This window comes from Orcinus orca, chromosome 14 (genome assembly GCF_937001465.1).
Source record: "Orcinus orca chromosome 14, mOrcOrc1.1, whole genome shotgun sequence".
Classification (NCBI taxonomy): domain Eukaryota; kingdom Metazoa; phylum Chordata; class Mammalia; order Artiodactyla; family Delphinidae; genus Orcinus; species Orcinus orca.
Window position 1 is genome coordinate 16,835,381 of NC_064572.1, and position 22,564 is coordinate 16,857,944.

Here is a 22,564-nt window from a genome sequence, read left to right on the forward strand (position 1 = left end):
AATTAATTTATTTTTGGCTGTGTTGGGTCTTCATTGCTGCCTGTGGGCTTTTCTCTAGGTGTGGAGAGCAGGGGCTACTCTTTGTTGCGGTGCGCGCGTGGGCTTCTCATTGTGGTGGCTTCTCTTGTTGTGGAGCACGGGCTCTAGGTGCGTGGGCTTCAGTAGTTGTGGCACATGGGCTCCGTAGTTGTGGCTCGCAGGCCCTAGAATGCAGGCTCAGTAGTTGTGGCGCATGGGTTCAGTTGCTTCATGGCATGTGGGATCTTCCCAGACCAGGGCTTGAACCCGTGACCTCTGCTTTGGAAGATGGATTCTTAACCACTGTGTCACAAGGGAAGTCCAAACACAATATATATTTTATGTGAGATTATATGTGACACATTTAAAGTATCATGCTACCTGACCCTTGAATAACGCAGGGGTTAGGGACACTGAACCTCTGTGCAGTTGAAAATAAGAGTATAAATTATAGTTGGCCTCTGTATCATGGTTCCACATTCACAGATTCAACCAACCATATATCATATAGTCCTGTAGTATTTACTATTGAAAAAAATCCACATATAAGTAGACCCACACAGCTCAAACCTGTGTTGTTCAAAGGTCAACTGTACACACATCTTCTCTACTATGTCCTGGTGTATATTAATGGGTATGGCCATTGTTACTGAATGGTCTGTTCACTAAAGAAGCCAACGGTATTTTTGCCAGCCACATGTTTCTCTAATAACAATTATTTACATACAAAATAGAGGCTAAGTTCACAATTTTTACCTCTAGCATAAGCCTGAGTTTAAGAAAGCAGCTGTGAACAGTAATGCTTGAGAAAACAACCCCCTCTTTCAATGTCCTGAAATGTTTAAATGGGGACCCTAAGTAGGTTTGAGTGTACCAGCCCAGTTTAGATGGAATTAGGAATTATTTGTATAGTAACATGCTATATATCGTTGTCTTTACTTCCTAGTATTAGCAACCATGGTATGGTGCAGAAGTTGGCAGACGTTTTCTGTAAAAGGCCGTATAGTAAATATTTTAACCTTGTAGGCCACATGTGCTTTCTGTCACTTTTTTTTTTACAACCTGTAAAAACCATTCTTAGCTCATGGCCCATTGGAAAACAGGTTGTTGGCCAGGTTTGGCCTGTGGGCCAAAGTTTGCTGACCTCTGATGTAGCAGTTAAGGGCATGGACTCTGGAACCAGTTACTAGACTCAAATCCCAGTTCTACTGCATATTAGCTGTGTGACCTGGGCCAAATCCCTTATCTGTTCTGCAGTTCCTTATTTGCAAAATGATGATAATGATATTACCTACCCCATAGGGTTCTAGTGGAGATTAGGTAAGTTAGTAAATGTAAAGTACTTAGACCATTGGATAGAGTGTAGTGTTAGCTTTTCTATGAGTAGCATAATTTCCTTGCAACAGATTTGTAGGAGCTTTTACAGACTTGTGATCAGTTATTCACCAGCTGTCTCTCACTTGTTCCATGCCAACAGAATGTTGTTTTTGTTTCACTGTCCACCTTTCCTCTGTATGATACAGGAGTTAATGATCTAACGTAATTTATTTTCAGCTTTTTGACTATGACTGTTAAATAAAATTGTAAGATACAGTTGGCCGTCCATACCCGAGGGTTCTACATCTATGCATTCAACCAACCACGAATTGAAAATATTTGAAAAATAAATTCTGGAAAGTTCCTAAAAGCAAAACTTGAATTTACTGCATGCCAGCACTGTTTACATACCATTTACATTGTGTTTACAACTATTTACATATTATTTGCATTGTATTGGGTATTATTTAATCTAGAGTTGTGTTTACAACTATTTACATATTATTTGCATTGTATTGGGTATTATTTAATCTAGAGTTGGTTTAAAGTACATGAGAAGGTATGCATAAATTATATGCAAGTAATACACCATTTTATATAAGGGATTTCAGCATCCACGAATTTTGGTATCTGATGTGGGTCCTGGAACCCTTTCAGGACATTTGGTCCTGTCCAAAACATCCACTGAGACATTTGGTCCCTGATCCATTAAATAATGCAAACATTTAACTTCATTAAAAATTTATGTAATTTTTGTTGTAATTCATGATGGATTTTGGATTTCACATTTATTCTTCCTCGTCGTGAAGTTTGGCAGGGTTACTCTTCAGTCGATGACCAACTGCTTCTGAGTATATATTGACCTGATTATTGGTTTCATGTTCGTTATATCTGCTAACAATTTTGGTTATATGAATTTGATTTTGTTAGTATCGTTGTGAAATTGGTGGCCCTCTTTGAATGTGACCACCAAGAACTGGGTGATAACTTATTCATTGCTTTGCTATTCATCCTTTAACACTTCAGTAAATCTCCAAATTGAAGGATGATGCACTACCATCAGCTTTGGAAATTTGTTATGCCAGCCTTTCACTGTGTTGTTTGTCCTCTGATCACCAGTTAGTACTGATGTATACACATTCCAAGTTTCTGGTGGAAATCTTGCAGTTTCTGGTTTTCTGCTTCTGCCATGCCTTCCATGAACATACACTCTCTCTACATAATCCATTAGGTATCTAAATTTTCTTTTGCAGTCTCCACAGTGTACTCAAAAGTTTCATTTATAACTTCCATAGAAAAATGGAAGTTCAAACAACAGGGATGTACAGGTGTTACTGTACACTGTCATATACCCTGGCTTTAGATCCAAAGAAGACATTTTTTACCACAGTGATTGTGTAACAAGCATCCTTTTACTTATGCACTTGGTAGGGGTAATTGAATCTTACTGATATTTGCAATCTTGAAATTCATCATGCATGATGAAGGGTTAATGTTGAGGTTTCTTTCCCATGCAAATTCAAGTACTTTCTCATACATGTATATCTGTGTCTTCTCATCCTTTCATTGTCAGTGCATAAATCAGTGGCATAGTATAACCCAGTACTAGACTGTGCACAGTAAATAATTGAGTGACATGTGTTGGTGTCATCTTGAAGATGCCATCAGTGAATCTTGTTGTACTGGCACTGATATAGTGAATATTGTCATCAGTTGTGTAAATAAGAATTCTTTTTTCATCTTGAGCACCAGAATCGTGCATAAAAAATGGTTTGCCTCATCTGGTCACTTTACACTCCTCTGGAATTTCAGTTCCATGCAATGATGTTGGGTTTGGAGGTCAATGGGTTCTGGAGCTCCCACCATCTCCCCTTTGGAATATATTCAGGGTTTCATAAGCAGGTATGAGGAAACTGACATTGTTAATTCAGCATACTTCCTAACCAGCAACCCCAGGTTTTTATAATCTTGTTCATACACGAACTGCATGTTCCTTGGGAGTGTCAGTAGCTTCCATCATATTCTCTGAAAAGTTGATAACTCAAGAATGCAGTTCAAATGAGACCCCCAGGAAGCTCTCAGATGTCCTAGACTCTGCCCCCCAATCACCATTTCACTGGTTCAGTCTGCCTGGAGAGCAAGGTTAAAGAGTTGGAGCTGAGTGTCAGAGCTTCATTTGGAATTTTGTGATCAAATGTGTGGACTCAGCAATTGCTCCTATGACAACTTAAGTGGCCATGAAAAATCATGTAGATGGCTCCAAGAGAGGTTCACGGGAATCCATCTGATCCTTCCTTGTCTTGTGATCTTTCTTAGCACAGAACAAGGAGCTTTCCCTCGTTGGCTCAATCAGAGCCCTTTTCCTCTGAAGTGAGGGTTAAAGGACAAGATATCAGGTCTCTTTCTGCTTGAGGATAGGTAAGGACAATGATCTTTGTGTGGGCAGGATAGCTTTAACACCTAGAACTGTCTGAGGTTTTATTCAAATAAAAATCGCAAAGATTTGTTCCTTCAACTTAGGAGAGATGCTAGTAACAACTAGGCTGGTTTGATGAGTTACTATTGTAAAAGTTGCATGCGAAGAGTTAACACATCAGAAGAGATACTCCTCAATCTGCCCTAGGTTAAATTTGTAAAGGTAAAGTGTTATTAATATAAATATTTCAGAAATTTTATACTTTATGGATATCTCTGGAAATTTGTCAGTGCCCTCTCTGTTGATAATATGTTTATAACCTTAGGAATAAAATTCTTATGAAGTAGTTACGTACAATTCTTCAACAGAGGAGTGTATTCTCATTCTGTTATTATTTGCTACAGATATAAATTAACCACAGCCACCAAGTGTCTGTCATCTGCAGGTAGTTTTTCATTCTGAGGCTTGCCTGAGCACTCTGCTATAAGCTCAACAGGTCAGAGTTTCTGTCTTCAGCAAAGGACAGTCATGGAGCCTCATGGTATAGTACTGTCCAAAGTACTTCAATGATGGATACTTCAAAGAATAGACTCCTGGTTACAGCTTCTGAGATAACATCACTTGGACAACTTTCAGACTTTACCAGTGGACTCGGGATTTCTAAGACTCTTCAGCCCAGAAGTAGATGGCTTCAGGAGAGCAGGCTAGTAACCCAAGACCCAGAGGAACAAGAATATATTACATTGGATCAAATGAATTGATGAGAAAAATTTTATTATTGCTGTTCATAGGAATATTTTATGTTGTTTTAATTTTCTATTTCCTGTATGTTATGGGATGAATTGTGTTCCCCCAAAATTCATATATTGAAGTCCCAACACCCAGTACCCCAAACATGACAGTATTTGGACATAAGATCTTTAAAGATACGATTAAGTTAAAATGAGGTCTTTAGGGTGGCCTTAATGAATCTGACTGATGTCTTTATAAGAAGAGGAAATGTGGACACACAAAGAGACATTAGGAGCACACACAAACACACACACATGGGAAAGTCCACATGAGGACACAGCAAGAAGGTTGCCATCTGCAAGCCAAGGGAGAGAGGCCTCTTGAGAAACCAAACCTACTGACACCTTGATCTTGGACTTCTAGCCTTCAGAACGGTGAGAAAATACATTTCTGTTGTTTAAGCCACTCAGCCTTTGGTATTTTGTTACAGCAGCCTAGCAAAATAATTCACTGGATTTATGAGGAAACTTTTCTATTTATAATCCAAAACAATTTAGTAGACTCTGCTTTTGTAAACTGAAACTGAAACATTAAAACAGTCCAGTTCCCTGGACTGCCAGGCAAGTCCTGGGTATGATGTCATTTTTAAGGAACAAGGTCTATTTATGAAGCCAGTGCCTACAAAGCCCTCGAAGGAAAACTAGCCTGATAGTGTCTTACTGAATTCCAGCCTTACCTTGCAGTCAGAAAGATGATTTTCTGGAACGCCAGGAACATTCGCAGATTTAGAGGATTTTGAGAAAGAGCAATTCACCCAAATGTCTAGGTACCATAAATGTGATGAAATTTGGTGGAGTTTCTTGGGATGGGTTTCCTAACTTCTGGGATACCAAATACTAGTGGCTTTAAAAAGTACTGCTGACTATCTCGGTAAGGCTAGATCTTTAGCATGTAACAAAAAGTTTCACATGGATTCAAGATTTAGCATTTAAAAACTGACCTGTCAAAAGTATTTTAAAATATTAATAAAATGTTCTGTCGCGTTTGTAATTATTTACTGAGCGTCAACTATGTGCCAGATCCTGTTCTATGGTTTAGGCACAAAGTGAGCAAACGAGACAAAGTTCTAATCTGAACAGAGCTTGCATTCTTGTGGTGGAAGCAGCCAGTAAGCACAGAAGGTATTCAATATAGTAAAAAAGAGGATAAGGTTCTCCAGAGAATCAGAATCAGTAGGATATATATATATATACGTGAAGCCCAAGGAAGTCACTTTTGAGCAAAATGTGTAACTCTTCAATGGTCCTTGGACATCTATTGAAATAAAAATTGAAACTTTGCAATGTGATGACACAGAAATCACTGGGGAATTTACTGAAGGTAATTTAGAGCCGTGGGTGTGAAATCAAAATTGTAGTGCATTGAAAAGTAAGGTAAAGTGAGAAAATGGAGACTGAAAATTGACAACACTTTTAAGAAGCATCTCTTTATGAGGGAAGAAAGAAAAAGTATGTGGCTGCTGGATAATGTGAGGCCAAAGGAGAGAGGCCATTTAAAAAGCTTTTTATTATAGAAGTTTAAAAAAATATATACAAAAGTAGGGGGGATTGGATGATGCCCTTCACTTGGATCAACAAATGTCAACATTTTGATACACTTCTTTTATCTTTTTTTCTTTTGTTTTCTTGTCAACTTTTAAAGCAAATCTCTGATACCATGTCATGTTACTCCTACATACTCCAGTATGGATCCTAAAAACTAGACATTTTCTTGTATAACACCACAGTGCTGTTATCAAACCCAATAACCTTAGTAATTCTTTAATGTTATTTAATGTCCAGTCTACACTCAGAATTCCTGATGGTCTCAAAAATATCTTTTTATAGTTGGTGTGTTCAAATCGGGATTCAAACACAGTCCACACTATGCATTTGGTGGTTAGGTCTCTCAAGTCTTTTTTAAATTGAATGCTGTCTCCCACCCCTCTTTTTTATGCCATTGACTTGAAGAAAACAGGTCCATTGCCCTGTAATATATTGCTTGATTGTTGATTTGGCGGATTGCTTCCTGGTGGTGGCATTTGAAATTGTTCTCAAATCCCTTGTATTTCCTATAAGCGGGAAGTTAGAACTGAAGGCTTGACTAGATTCAGGTTCAGCTTTTGAGGGCCCGAATACTTGATAGGTGGTGCCGTATACGTCGTCATCATCACATGAGTAGACACTCGTATAATCTTTGACACTCACACTTATAGTGACCCTAAGATTGATCACTGGTTTTAGGTGATGACAGCTTGGTGGTTTTGTAAAGTTCCCCATCAAGTTTCTTCTAATCCTTATATCATCATTAATAATTATTGCATGAAACAATGGTTTCATGAGGGTCAAAAATGTATTTTTCTAATTAGATCATTTCCGTATTTATGGTTGGAGTTATTTAAAGGAAAATTGTCCATCATTAATCTCAGAGTAAAGGGTTGATTTTCTAGCTTTCTCCAATGCTGACCAATGAGGTTCTGTTTTTCTTCTGCTCCCTCTCCATCTATCTCCTGTGTATTATTTGAATTCTTGGACTTTTACATATTTAAAGGTTTTCAATCAATTGCAGTCTATTCTTCTATGCTTAAATGGTCCCATCTTTGGTCACTGGGAGTCCTTTCAAAATGACTCCTGTATTCTTTTGACCCCACTGTCCTTTTGTTGAAATAAGGGTTACTGACAATAATAAGGCAACTACTGATCTGTTCTCCATCCTTAGAGTTTTGCCTTTTCTGCAATGTCATATTTTGGGGGCTGACTGCTTTCACTTAGCAAAAGGCATTTAAAATTCATTCATATTGTTGTGTGATTCCCTTTCAATACTGAATAATATTGCAATGTCTGGATGTATCATACTTATACATTCACCTGTTGAAGGACATCTTGGTTGCTTCACTTTTGGGTTATTATGAATACGTTTCTGCATGGAGATAAATTTCTAGTAAGTTGGCCAAATACCTAGGAGCATGATTGCCATATTGTGTGGTAAGAGTATATTTAGCTTTGTAAGAAATAGCCAAACTATCTTCCAAAGGGGCTGCACCATTTTGCATTTCCACCAGCAATGAATGAGCATTCCTGTTGCTCCATGGCCTCACCACCATTTGGTGTTGTAGATTTTTTAAAAAATTTAGTCATTCTAATATGCGTGTAGTATTATCTCATCGTTGTGGTAGACTTACTTTGAAAATCGTTTGGCAGTATCACGTGAGCTCCTCTGATCTGGCAATTTCACATATGTACCAAGAGACATTGTTTATAAGAGCAAAACCCAAAGCTAGTAGCAACCCAAACATATAGTAGACAGAAGAATGAATAAATTTATAATATTATATTCATATAATAGAATACTATGTAGCAGTCTAAAAATATTTAACTTAATATATAATTTATGGAAGTGTACATAGCAATAAAACTATAATGAATATGGTATTCATAATGATAAAATTATTAATAAGGGTTGCTTTTTTCAGGATCTCATTGAGGAGGGCACACAGGGAGCTTTAAGGTTATTGGTTATATTATTTTCCTTAAGTTGGGTAATGTGTATGCCAGTGTTTCATTCTTTGTATCATATATGTATTTTTTACATTGCATTTTCTTATACTGGTGGCCAGGGGCATTGCACTATTTCATAATGCAAAGAAATAAGTACTTGATAGACAAAAATATTAATTCTCTTTACCCTAAATGCTTGCAGTCTTTGCTCATGTGTCTTTTTCTCATATGTAAACCTCTTCCTTATCTTCTTCAACCATGTTAACCCCTTTTTTTTTTTTTTTTCGGGCTGCGGCATGTGGGATCTTGGTTCCCTGACCAGGGTTCGAACCCATGCACCCTGCATTGGGAGTGCAGAGTCTTAACCACTGGACTGCCAGGGAAGTCCCTATGTTAACCCATTTTTTAAAATTAATCAATTAATTTTTATTTTTGGCTGTGTTGGGTCTTTGTTGCTGCGCGGGGGCTTTCCCTAGTTGCGGCGACCGGGGGCTACTCTTTGTTGCAGTGCTTGGGCTTCTCATTGTGGTGGCTTCTCGTTGCAGAGCAGGGGCTCTAGGTATGCAGGCTTGTGGCATGCATACTCAGTAGTTGTGGCATGCAGGCTCAGTAGTTGTGGCTTGTGGGCTCTAGAGTGCAGGCTCAGCAGTTGTGGTGCACAGGCTTAGTTGCTTTGTGGCATGTGGGATCTTCCTGGACCAGGGCTCGAACCCGTGTCCCCTGCATTGGCAGGCGGATTCTTAACTACTGCGCCTCCAGGGAAGTCCCTGTTAACCCAATTTTGATGAATCTTCTGAAAAATGCCCTGACAGCTCTAGCCCATGCTGTTCTTTCCCTTACCTGAAATCCGATAGCTTTGCCATTTGTGATAGTCAATTTTATGTGTCAACTTGAGTAGGTCACAGTACCCATATAATTCATCAAACACCAGTTCTGATGTTGCTCTGCAGGGTTTTTTTTTTTTTTTGAGATGAGATGAACATTTAAATAAGTAGACTTTGTTAACCAGATTATGTTCCATAATGTGGGTGGGCCTCATCCAATCAGTTGAAGGCCTTAAGAGAGGGAATTCTGTCTCTAGAGACTCAGGCTGCAACATTAATTCTTCCCTAGGTCTCAGACTGGTGGCTTACCCTGCACATTTCAGACTTGCCATTCCCACAATCATGTGTGCCAGTCCCTTAAAATAGATCTCTCTCTCTCTCTCTACATACACACACACCCCTATTCTGTTTCTCTGGAGAACTCTAACATGTCACTTACTGTATATCCATTTTTGAGATAACATATTAAAAGCATCTGGAAGTGCCTGTCAAATTGTAGGTACTTATAAGCATTCATGTTTTTTCTCCAACTTCTGCTTTCTATCTGTATTGTTTAACAGGTTCATGTTTTGTTTTCCTGTATTAGTTATTTATTGCTGTGTAACAAATTACCCCAAAACTTAGTGGCTTACAGCAACACTTTTATCTCACAGTTTCTGTGGGTCAGGATCTGGGCACAGCTTAGATGGGTCCCTCTGGCCTAGGGTCTCTGACAGACCACAGTCTCGGCTGTTATCATCTCAAAGGTCGACTGGGGAAAGATAAGCTTCAAGGCTCACTCACCATGGTTGTTGGCAGGATTCAGGTCTGTGCAGGCTCTTAGCCTGAGGGCCTCAGTCCCTCACTTGAGAGGAACACTTGGAGGCTGTCCTCAGCCTGCTTCATGAAAGTGTGCAATCTGAGATGGCAGGAGAGAGTATACCCACAGGAAGGAAGTCACAGTCATTTATAACTTAACCACGGAAGTGACATCCAATCACTATTGTTAGATTCCATTCATTAGAAGCGAGTCAGTAGGTCCGGCTTCGAACTCCAGGGTGAATTCAAAGGTGTGAATACCAGCGGGTGGGGGTCATTGGGATCATGTCAGAAGATGCCACCACATTTTCATTTAAATCCATTTATTATTCAACAAACAGGTATTATATATGCCAGGCACTGTTCTAGCCACTTGTACCAGTGAATAAAACATACAAAATTCCCTGCCTTTAGCAGAGAGAGATAGTTAATTACATGTTTGTATGTTTCAAGGTGATAAATGCTATAAAAATTAGGTCAGGATAAGAGCACTGGGGGTGAGGGTAGGAAGTCAGAAAAGGCTTCAGAGAGAGGGGACAGTTGAGCAAAAGCTTAAAGGAGGTGAAGGAACTGGCTACATGAATATCTGAAGGAAGAGAAACCAGTGCAGAGACTCAAAGGCAGGAACATGCCTGCATCTTCAAGGAAGAGCAAGGAGGCCAGTGGCACTGAAGTCCAGTGAGCGTAAGGAGAGTGTAATAGGAAATGAGGTCTGAGAAGATGGGACCGAAGTCTGCAGAGCTGGGAGGTTATTGTAAGGATTTTGACTTTTTCCTGAAGTGAAATGGATGCCGTTGAAGGGCTTTGAGCAGATGAATGACATGATCTTACTTGTTTTATAAACTTGAAAATTAAATATAATATACACTCAGAAAGCACACAAAGCACAAGTGTACAGCCCAATAAATATTTACAAAGTAAACATACCCATCAGTTAGCACCAGATGAGGAAAGAGAACGTCACTGGCATTCGAGAAGCTGTCCCCAGGGCCCAACCTAGTCATACATCCCCTCCTCTACAAAAGTAAATTATCTTGACTTCTATTGCCTAGTTTCAAATTTTATATAAATGGAGTCATACAACATATTCTCTTGTGTCTTCTTTTGCTAAGTATCATCTGTGTTGTTGCTCAAGGCAGCTTATTTTCATTGTTACGAATTATTCCATTGTATGAACATACTATAGTTTATTCCTGCTTCTATTGATGGACTTTTGGGGTTTTCCAAGTTTGGACAATGCTATGAACATTCTTGTACATGTCTTTCAGTATATATTTGTCGCTGGCTTGTAGAGTAGGTGTGTGCTCAGTAATAATAGATATGTCAAACCATCTTCCAAGATGTTTATACCAGTTTAAATTGCGATTGATGCCTTACGTTTTTACAGGATCACTCTGGCTGCTGCATTGTGAAGTGACTGTGCAAGGGTAAGGGTGGTTGGAGGAGGACTAAGAGGTCGTGCAGTAACCCATGTGTGGTAAGATGGGGCTCAGCCCAGAGCAGGAATATTGGAGATGGTGATACGTGGTTGGATACTGGTTATATTTTAAAGGTAGGATCAACAGGAATTTCCTGACAGGTTGGATATGGAGGATAGAAAAAGAGAGGAGGCCAGGATGTGTCCACGGCGTTTGGCCTAATCATGTTTATGGACAGAACTGTCATCACCTGAGATAAAAGCTGGGCAGCCGGTTAGAGAGAAGATCATTAGTTCCATTAGGGCCTGTTACGTTTGAGATGTCTATTTGACATCCAGCTGGATTGTCAGGGAGGTGGCTGGAGTTCAGGAGAGAGGTCTGAGTCATTGATACAAATTTGGGAGTCGTTGGCAAATGATATTATATTGATCAGGGTCCAATCGGGAAAAAGAAACCACACTGTAATTTGAACAGGCAAAGTTTATGTTAGGAATTATTACAGGATGGTATTTTACAATTCAACAGTTACAGGCTAGGACTTCTGTGGAAGTATCTCTTTCTCATTTCCCTTCTTCCTCAACCCTCTCCTTTCCTTTCCTCTTTGAAATTTAACCTGGTGGATGTGGACTTACGGCTGCTGAGAGCCATCTTGATACCAAATGAAGCCTAAATACAGAATCCATGATAAAGGAAAACATAACCGCAAATGGAGAGATGTGCCATTATGTGTGCCCTTGAATCAAGCTTTTCTTGAAGTAATTTATACTCTTGGGCCTGTCAGCTCTGTTAACCAATACATTCTCCATTTGCCCAATCCAGTTTGGATTCTATTTTCTAATATTACAGGAAGAGTTATAATACAGATGCTTAGTTTTCAGTGTGTTTGCAGTATTTTCTTGAGAAATATTAGTTTCTCATTTCTCCTGTATTAGCCTTGGTGTCAAACTACCTGGTTTAAGTCTTGATCCTGACAATGTTAAGAAATCACCAGCTACTAAAGCTCTCTTTGCCTCATTTTCCTTAGTAATAAATTGACAATAAAAATATACCTTACTGACAGTGGTTTTGTGAGGAATAAATGAGATGAAATGTAAAATGCTTACTAAGGTGTCTTTCACATGCTAAATAAATGTTAGCTATTTTTACTGTTTAACAATTAAATAGTGGTTGTTATTATTTTCCATTGCTGAGAGATATTTGATTTATTCTACAGTGTGTTTTGCTACAAATCTGCATATTTTTAGCCTTTAATTTCCCAATTACTGAATTTTAAGGCTTGTAGTGTGTTCCAGAATAAATCATCCATATCACTATTGCTGAAGTGTGTGTAAACATAATCTCTTCCTATAACTTATTTTGTACATGTCATTGGTGACATATCATAGCCTATGAAATTCTCTTATTTAAGAAACTTATAACAAATGATAAAAGGAGAATATAAAATTACTGAATTAACTGTGCAGAAAACCCCAAGAATTATTAACTACAACAGGGAATTAGAGCAATGAGTAATGGACTTAGTAAGAGGTAAAGAGAACGCTAAAGCCTATAAGAACAGCAGATGTGAGGAGCAGCCGCTACCCTAGGGTGGAGGTGGAGGGCCCAGTAAGTGGTCCCTCCCCCAGCCCCATACTTGCCCCCCAACCGCTGAGATCCAGACCTCATTGGAGGGGTGTGGCCATGGCCTACCAGTGTCAGGGGAGTCCCTGTGGTGCTGCACCACTGGAACTTGTTGGAAATCCCTCTTTCGGTGCTGGGGAAAGGGGCGGTGTCTTGGGAGAGTCACGCCACGACAGAACTGCTGGGAAGTTGGGATGGGGGAATGGGGGGCTGCTGGCCACCACATACCGGAGGAGCTGGCCCTGGAGAAGTACCCACCTTCAGAAGCCCAGCCAGGAAGCACAGCAGAACCAGGAAGAAAGACTGCTTCCTCCTGCAAAGTCTCTCCGTCACCCTCTATTGACAAAACCTAACATCATACCAGTGTCAAAGTAAATATAAAGGGCCTAACTCCATTTTTGCAGAGTGGGTAATGAAGGATGAATTTGTAGCACAGTTACAGTCAATCAGTGACTGATACAGATGGCATATAAAACTAAAAGACAGAATGAAATCACCAAGGGAATAAGTATAGACACAGAAGAAGACCAAAGGTTGAGCCCTGTGGGCTGTCACTTTAATAGGTCAGGCAGGAGTGGGAGAACCAGCAAAGGCCACTGTGGAGGAGCAGCCAGGGTGGTAGGTGGTATTCTGGGAGCAAAGTGAATCAAAGAATAGGAGGAGAGGAACCAGAAAACATATTGACAGTTCTTTTGTGAAATTTTGCCTCAAAGGGGAGCAGGGGAAAGGTGCAGTAACAGACAGAGGAAATGGGGTCAAGTGGAGTTCGTTTGTTTTGAAGATGAGAGAAATAACTATGTGCTGTGTGATGGGAATAGTCCAATAAAGACTGATGATGCTGGGGAGAGAATAGACGGGCTGGAGTGACGCTCTGGAGTAGTAAGGGATGATGGGATCCAGCACTCAAGTACAGAATTCCTTTAGGTGGACACAGGGGTAGTTCATCTACAGTAACAGGCAGGCAGCAGAGAGGGACACAGCTGGATGTGGTGGAAGTCTTTGGTGGCGGGAGTCTCCACTTCCATTTTCTCAGTGAAGTAGAAAGCAAGGAAGGGGGAGGTGGTGAGAAGGATTGAAGAGGGAAGAGGAGGTGTGAAATACACATTTAGAAGAATGGCATAGACCAGGCAAAGTTAGAATTATTAAAGTGAGGGTAGTCAGCATGGTTCTGGGTTTTCCTCCAGCCATGCACTGCTGTAGTATGGAGTAGATGGGCAACTGGCTTTATCCAGGGCTCTCAATTTACCAAGCAGGTATGATGAGGCGACAGGGAGGTGAGGGAGTTGAGGATGCAAGACACTGCTGATAATGATTGACCATGGAGTTTAAGCTAGGTTACTAGGGAGGGAGAAGTCATAAGGGAATAAGGTAGTACGATGTGGGTTGGAGGTGTGGGTAGGGTTACGAAGTCTTGATTTCAGGGCATTAGAGGGAGTAACCTGTAAAGAAAGCAGGTGGTGGTTATAGTGGGATGCTTCCAGGGTTCCACTCCTTGAACGGGACAAAGTCTAGGGTGTGTGATCAGAGGGAGAGTGAGAGTCTGAGGTAAGAAAGAGGATAGGAGTGGGATTCATGGAGCCAAGAGGTTGTTAGAAGGATTACGTACCTGTACACTGAAATCTCCAAGAAGTGAGGGGAACAGTGTTGCAGGGTGTCACAAAATTATAAGCTCTTCACAGATGAGAGAAGTGTGTGCCCTATACAGTAGCCTCCCAAGCACAGCACAGAATGTGTAGTGTAGGCAGAGTGAATACCTGTGGGATGCTGAGGGAGAGAACAGGTCCGCTGTGGAAAGGCATGAAGCATAGATGAGCCTAGTTTTGTGAGGTAGAAGAACTGAGCCTCGGGTGCTTTGGTGGGATCATATTGAAAAGAAAGCCTCCAAGACAAGAGGGAGATTCAAACTCTGAAAATGTACCTAGCTTTGTAGGCACTAGGGCATTCCAGCTCACCCAAGAGGTGGGAATGGGCAGAGCCCTGGGAAGGCAAAGCTGTGCTTCAAGAAAACGGCAAGACGCGCATCCCCCAGGGAAAGCTCTTTTTCCTGCAACAGAGAAAGGCCAAAGCATTTCGTGCTGGGTCAGGGTCTGTCCCTGCCCTAAGAGTCTGTTGGTCCCAGCAAAAGAGGGTCCTAGCACTAAAGACGTCCGAGAAATCTCCAGCTCTGTCATCTTTAAGGATGAGCAAGCGGACCAACCACTGAGACTCCCAGCCGAGTGCTATTCCATTGGGCCAGTCGGAGGACGCAGTGCCTGGGGCTTTAGGAGTGGGCCGGCGCAGTGACTCCGGGATGACCAGGATAAATGTGTTATTTCTGGCTTTTGTCCCGAACCAGGGAGCGGGTACCATGCCGCACCGTCACCACGGCCTCCGGGTGAACTCGGTCGTGCGCTGCACCCAGGTCTCGGAGACTCAGGGTATAACCAGTGCGGTGCGGACGCTGGGCTGCGAAGCGGCGCCCGGCGGCGCGGCAGCGGGGGCGGGGCGGGGCGGGGCTCCAGGTGGAGAGCACCGCGCAGAGTTTGCCTGCGTCCGCCCTCAGCCAATCACGAGCCGTCCTTCGGTCTTCCCCTGAAAGTCGTCCCTCCGCAGTTCTCTTTCTTTGGCTTCCTTGTTTCCCGCCGGCGTGTAGAGTCCTCGGGTACGTTGCATTTCCGTTTCCGGCGCTGTCTGTGCGGGCCTGAGGAGGAGCAGCAGTTGCGTTCCCGGTAACGGTCGCGTGCTGGGTTAGGCGGCGGCGGTGGGGTCTTCGGGGCTGGGACTCCGGGAGGGTCGCGAGTCGCGCGCGTGGTAAGGTCCTCGCTCGATTCTCCCGGACAGTCTGCCCCCAGGCAGCGCCTCGTGGCCCGGGCAGACATATTTGGTACCTGCCGGAGAAGTGCTGAATGAATTCACGCAGAGAGCCGGGACCGGGAGGGGAGGTGACAGGGAGAGGTGAGGTCGTTTCCTACCGGGGTAATCCTAGCAGGTGACTTAAACCGGAGCCAGATCTGTGGACTCCAAATTGTGCTTTTCCCACCCCTATACTCCGAAAAAAGGAGGAAGGCATCAGTACAAGTCGGAACCCAAATATAGTGGAGAAGAAAAATAATGTCTCTGGAATTCTACAGCTGTTTAGTGAAAGCATTCCTAGAACCCAGCTCTCCTGACTCCCGGCTAGGATTTTTTGACATTATGCTGGTATATGTGGACTTTCTGTTTCCTCTGGTGTGTGTCCGTGGGAAACCTCTGGCTGACCTCCAGCGGTTGTGCAGACTTCTGATGCGGCCCTTATAGCATGGTACAGAAGACATGGGTTTATATTTCTTCCACTAGTTCAGATCGCAGCTGTAGCCGTCTCCATGCACAATGCCTAGTGCATTATAGGCCGATGCAGATATATATCGAACTGAAATGAATTCAGTACCTTAATTGAATGAAGTGACCCCCCCCACCCCTTCTTTTTTTCAAGCAAGCGCAGCAGATTGTATGCGACCCAATTTTCTAAAGAACTCTCTAATCCAATGGTTTCCCACTTATGGGCCATAAATTCCTGGGCCTCTCAGAAATCATTGTAAGGGTTTCTACAAATCCATGTGGTGTCCAGGCATCATCCAGAGTCAGTCAGATCTCACGCACGGAGATACTGCTGTTTTTTAAAGGCATGTAGATGAGTATTAGAACTTGAAAATTTTACATATTCAACAGTTGTAAAAGTAATACTGCTATTATGTTGGAGGGTTGTTAAAATGATTTAGTTTTTCAGAATAAAATATCTTAAAAATAGTGTAAGTTTGGAGGCCACTTCATTAGTCCAGTTGATATTTAGGGCTGAGTTAGTATGGTAACCACTAGTCACATATGGCTATTTAAATTTAGAGTTGAATTAATTAAAATTAAATAAAATTTAAAATTCAGTTTCTCAGTTTCACTAGGTACATTTTAAGTTCTCAGTAGCTACATGTGGCTGGTGGCTACTGTGCTGAAAAATATAGAATATTTTCATCATTGCAGAAACGGACAGTACTAATGTAGACATTTAGGACAAATAAAAAGTAACTTAAGCAGAGGTAACTAATTTATAGCATAATAGAGATAAGTGAAATTGGTGATAATTATTTTATTTTATTTGTCTTTGGCTGCGTTGGGTCTTCGTCGCTGCGCCCGGGCTTTCTTTAGTTGCAGTGAGCGAGGGCTGCTCTTCGTTGCGGTGCACGGGCTTCTCGTTGCGGTGGCTTCTCTTGTTGCGGACCACGGGCTCTAGGCATGCCGGCTTCAGTAGTTGCGGCACAAGGGCTCAGTAGTTGTGGCTCGCGAGCTCTAGAGCTCAGGTTCAGTAGTTGTGGCACACGGGCTTAGCTGCTCTGCGGCGCGTGGGATCTTCCCAGATCAGGGCTCGAACCCGTGTCCCCTGCATTGGCAGGCGGATTCTTAACCACTGCGCCACCAGGGAAGTGCCAAAAGTCGGGATAATATTAAGCAGTTTCCACACCTGTTGGGTAAACAAATATATATCTCTTCGTAAAGAAGTAAATGAAATTTACTGTTTTTCTCTGTGTGTTTTCTGGATTGTAAAATGCTTCCCCTGCCCCCACCCAACTCACCGTAGGTTAGAGTTAGTTGTGGATTGGTAAAAAGCTACTATGGAGACTAAGGACCAGAAGAAACATAGAAAGAAAAACAGTGGGCCCAAAGCTGAAAAGAAGAAGAAACGTCGTCTGCAGGATCTCCAAATTGGAGATGAGGAAGATGCCCGGAAGCGAAACCCCAAAGCATTTGCAGTCCAGTCTGCTGTGCGGATGGCGAGGTCCTTTCACAGGTATGTTTAGCTGGAGTCTAGTGGTTCTTCCAATTATTCTTTTTAACTAGTAGGAGCCTCTCCAGAGGTTTGGATTCATGAGTCTGTTCCAACTCTGAAGGACATGGAGGTGCAAGTCATATTTCTTATACTGAAATGTGAGAAGTCTTTGCTGTGGATGTCACTTTGCCTCCAGCATCTGCACACTGATTGGGTTCTTTTGTCCAAGAGAAAAAGAGTTTTTCTTTATAGAATTTGTTTTGTTTGTAAACTTTAAACAATCTCTATGGTAACAGGTGTGCTTGTGTTATTTTCTGGATATGTTTCATATAATTGGAGTATGTAGTATTAAACAGCTTTATTTAATGGGTCCTTATTATATGTACTTTAAAGGCAGTGTACTTTAAACATTATTGAATTAACTTCTCCTAGTAGGAGAGCCAAATTTAACCCAATAGTCTCTCCTTTTATTTATTATGGTACACTGCCTCCATGTTTGCCTCTTGTTTTCTTTTTAAACTATTAAAGTCAACTAATAAGGCAATCAGATTTAAGGTGTATATAGTTTTCAGCTCTGCTATTGTGTTGTATATATTTACTGAAGTGGTTATTTGGATTGGCGCCAGAAGTTAACAAGCTAATTGTATTCACATATTGTCTGTTCTGCTCTCTTTAAAGTTTGTGCTTCTAGGGATGATGCCTTTTATATTTTGAAAGTGAATTTACTTTTTTTTTTTTTTTAAACAAATAGGACTCAGGATTTGAAGACAAAAAAGCATCACATTCCAGTGGTTGATCGAACTCCACTAGAGCCCCCACCAATAGTGGTAGTGGTGATGGGGCCTCCAAAAGTTGGAAAGAGCACTTTGATCCAGTGCCTCATTCGGAACTTTACCAGGCAGAAGCTGACAGAGATCAGAGGCCCTGTGACAATCGTGTCAGGTAGGAGGTGCTGTCACAGACTGACATGGCAGGTGTTGTCATCTGTGGGACATGCATGTCTTTGTTTAACATTTTCTTCACTGGTAAATGGTAAAGTAATATTGTCACTCCATGTTACTGCTCTTGTACTTTTATTAAGGTGGCTGTAGCTTCAGAAAAGGATAGATTCCCAGAGATAATAATGGTGTAGATGTATACCTATTGTAACTGTTGCATGGATTTGCCAGCTGTGCTCCTCTGAAAGGCTTGGCAGGCCTGGGCAGGCTGGCTTGGTTATGGTGAGCACCTTCATTTAACAGATAATGAGTACCTGCTATGTACCAGGTGCACCTGTTTGCCCTCCTGAAGCCACGTTCTTGTGGAAGTGAGGGAGTTTTTCCTTTCTTTTTCCTGTGAGAACTTGTCTGCTCTGGGAAATGGTGATGTTTCTAAAGTCTGAGGGAGGATGAAACAAGTTCCCAGATGGCAGTGGTAGAATCTGAAATCTCTTCTCATAGTAATAATATAGTTGGATTGAGGCTTTTCTTTTTCTTTAAGGCATTCCCATCATTTTGACTGATTTGTTTTTAGCTTAATTTGAAATAATGATTGCTCCATGAACATTCTGTTGCATTAGGTTTGAGGGTTTTTTCGCTGTAGTGAGAACAGGGGAAGCTTTGATAGAGATAGAAGCTTTGGCCCACTGCTGAACAGTAGGATCACAGCCATCATGAAGCCTACTTGTCTGCCCATTCCAGTTGGAATTTTACCTATTTGAGCACTTGATTCCTATGGGTAGGCCTTTGATATTATTTTAAAATTAGAGAACCTAACAAGAAAACTAATTTACTTTATTTGATATTTACTTTATTTGATCAGTTTTCTCCTATAAAAATGAACTTCTGGCATACTCTTGTGAATGTACAAGGTGCTTTACTAGATGCAATTAAAAATAATAATTAGAGTTAACAGATTTTTTTCCAAGGCTTTTTAAAAGTAAAATTTTCATCTTTTCACTTATAGGTAAAAAGCGCAGACTCACCATTATTGAATGTGGATGTGACATTAACATGATGATTGATCTGGCTAAAGTAGCGGATTTGGTAAGTCATTGGGGGCAGCATGGGTTTCTGATGGGGATTTACAGCAATGTGATAAGTTATTTATCCCATGTTGAAGGGAAGAAAGATTTAAGATTATTAAAAAAATGATGAGTATCATCAGGGATACAAAAGATGTGTTTGAATTGATGATGACAATAATTGTTATAGTAAAAATAGAATGTGCATAGTGAAATGTATTCTGAAATCTAAAAGTAGACCGTAGGTCAGAGAAAACCTTTAATGAATGTAGCTAATAAAAGCTCATTAAGATATGCATATATACATACAAGTTTATAATAGTACCATTTCTTGGACCCTTACTAGGCACTGTGCTAACAGCTTTCTACAAATTTAGCTCATCTAATCCCCCAGTATGCCTTAGAGGTAAGTAGGTGTTATCTCTAGTTTACGTATGATGAAGTCGAGGCTCCCAGAATTTAAGCAATTTTTCTGAGGATGAGAATTCTGCTCTTGATGGTGCCAGAAACTCTGTTCTTAATGATTATGATAAAATATGGATCTTTTTACCATATTGGGTAAAAAATCTCATGGATTACCCTTGAGAAGTTGTCAGAGTTTATAATAGAAAATCTGTACTGCACTCAGCATCTGGAAATTGTACAGCCTTGATTGCATTTACAGAAATGTTAATGTCTGTTAATTACCTTTAAAACTAGCAAAAATAGGGCTTCTCTGGTGGTGCAGTGGTTGAGAGTCCGCCTGCCGATGCGGGGGACACGGGTTCGTGCCCCGGTCCGGGAGGATCCCACATGCCGCGGAGCGGCTGGGCCCGTGGGCCATGGCCGCTGAGCCTGCGCGTCCGGAGCCTGTGCTCCGCAACGGGAGAGGCCACAGCAGTGAGAGGCCCGCGTACCGCAAAAAAAAAAAAAAAAAAATAAGCCAAAAAGGAAAAAAAAATTAAACCATATTGATTAGGAAGTGCGGGGTAACGGATACCTCGTTGGTTTTTTTTTTTTTATTTAACACCTCTGAAGAGCTGTTTGGGACAATGAGCTACAGATTTTACCCTTTGACTCAGGAAGTCTCCTAAAACTAAAATAAAAAGTAATTTAATATAGATGTTACAGTTGTACCATCTTAATATCAGAAAATAAGTACCATTCAAATTTTGAATATGTAATGCTGCCATTAATAAAAATAAATGTGTTATTGCCAACACAAAATAGTATAAACTTATTAAATCTTGTGTACTTGAAATGATTGAAAGAGTTCAGCATGTCATTAGTTTCTCTTTTATGTAACATATATTGTATACTAATCTTAAAAGCATACACATATTAAGAAAGATGCCTTTCAAATACATCTTTTTAAGATTTAAAAAGGAACACATGCATTTGGTAAGATACTCAAACTGTGCTACAGGGTATGCACGATGCATGATTTTGCTTTCCTTGCTCTGACCCCTAGTCTCTCAGTCCCCCTCAGCAGTATTTTCCAGATACGTATATAAATACACATATAACCCTTTTAAAGCACACACTGTTTATCATACACAGTGTTCTGTGCTTTGCTTTCTTTCACTTAGTATATCTTGGAGGTATAAAATAAGCACTAAGTTCAACCTCATTATTTTTAAGTGTTCTGTTGTATGTACCATTATTTACTTAGCCTAGCTTAATTTTTTTTTTGTTTTTTTTATTTTCATTTTATTTATATTTGGCTGCAATGGGTCTTTGTTGCTGTGTGCGGGCTTTCCCTAGTTGCGGCGAGCGGGGGCTACTCTTGGTTGCGGTGTGCGGGCCTCTCATTGCAGTAGCTACTCCTGTTGCGGAGCATGAGCTCCAGGTGCGTGGGCTCTAGGCGCTTGGGCTCTAGAGCGCACGCCCAGTAGTTGTGGCGCACGGGCCCAGTTGCTCCACGGCATGTGGGGTTTTCCCGGACCAGGGCTCGAACCCATGTCCCCTGCGTTGGCAGGCAGATTCTTAACCACTGCACCACCAGGGAAGCCCAGCCTAGCTTAATGTTGATTGCTCTGTTCTGGGTTATAAAGCTTCCGAAGTCACGGCGAAGGCACACAGTACATGGATTCGCACTTGTGTGTGTGTGTGTGCGTATACATGTATGAACATTGGAGGAGTAATAGAGGCTTTACTTATCTTTAGTCGACAAAGATTGTCAGCTCAGGGACTGTTTGCCACCCACCTGTTCTGACTCTACAACCGATTGCTTGCAACTTGTCACGCCATGGTATCAAATGGGGTGTAGGAATACTCCACAGCCAGCCCACACAGCTATGCTTCCTCTCAATGCTCAGTGGTCCACCTTCATGTATTTTGTGGTTTAGGATAATGAATGTTCTCTAGTTTAATCAAAGATTAAGTTTTTCTGTTCTTTTTTTCCAGTTATTTTTAGTTAGCTACAGAAAGATGAGGACAAAGATGTCTTAAGTCGCTAGGAATCAACTATGAAATTGTTTTGCATGTTTGAAGAGTATAAATTTTAAAAATTGGTCTTATGTACTTATATTTTCTTACAGATTACCATCCATGACTATCCTTTGACTCAGTTCTGAACTGGTAGACTTTTTTAGTTTCTGAGCAATTGCATGTTACCAATTAACTTCTAAGGTAGAGCTTTCTTACTACATACTTCCCAGTGGAAAACTTTTTTTCCCCTGAGGAGATTGAAACAAAGATGTTTGGCTTTCTTCGTGTTTTTGATGTGTTTCATTGATTACCACTTCCTCCCATTCTTTTGGATATCAGAGATCTGTTATTTGGTTTCCTTGTTAGAGATCTGTTATTTGGCTTAAGAACACCTGACAAAAAACTTTATTTCTTGGGCTTCCCTGGTGGTGTAGTGGTTGGGAGTCCGCCTGCCGATGCGGGGGACGTGGGTTCGTGCCCCGGTCCGGGAAGATCCCACAGGCCACGGAGTGGCTGGGCCCGTGAGCCATGGCCGCTGAGCCTGCACGTCCGGAGCCTGTGCTCTGCAACGGGAGAGGCCACAACAGTGAGAGGCCCGTGTACCACAAAAAACAAACAAACAAACAAATTTTATTTCTTGAAGTGAGGATTTTTCAGGTAAGGGCCAAATTAGATCTGGCCCTTTCTAAGTTATTTC

The 22,564-nt window shown here is 41.3% G+C and overlaps 1 protein-coding gene across 2 annotated transcripts in view; it reads left to right on the plus strand.

The window, feature by feature from the left end:
• Positions 1-15,275: 15,275 nt before the first annotated feature.
• Positions 15,276-22,564, plus strand: part of BMS1 (BMS1 ribosome biogenesis factor) — a 46,160-nt gene continuing 38,871 nt past the window's right edge. The window contains exons 1-4 of one of the 2 annotated variants that reach the window (XM_033412932.2): positions 15,276-15,387; positions 17,268-17,477; positions 18,208-18,398; positions 19,401-19,480. In XM_033412932.2, the coding sequence (XP_033268823.1) occupies positions 17,302-17,477; positions 18,208-18,398; positions 19,401-19,480 (447 nt within the window). In that variant the 5' untranslated portion in view covers positions 15,276-15,387; positions 17,268-17,301. Of the gene's footprint in view, positions 15,388-15,430; positions 15,614-17,267; positions 17,478-18,207; positions 18,399-19,400; positions 19,481-22,564 lie in introns of those variants that run through there. The other variant, XM_033412933.2, reaches the window with a different exon arrangement.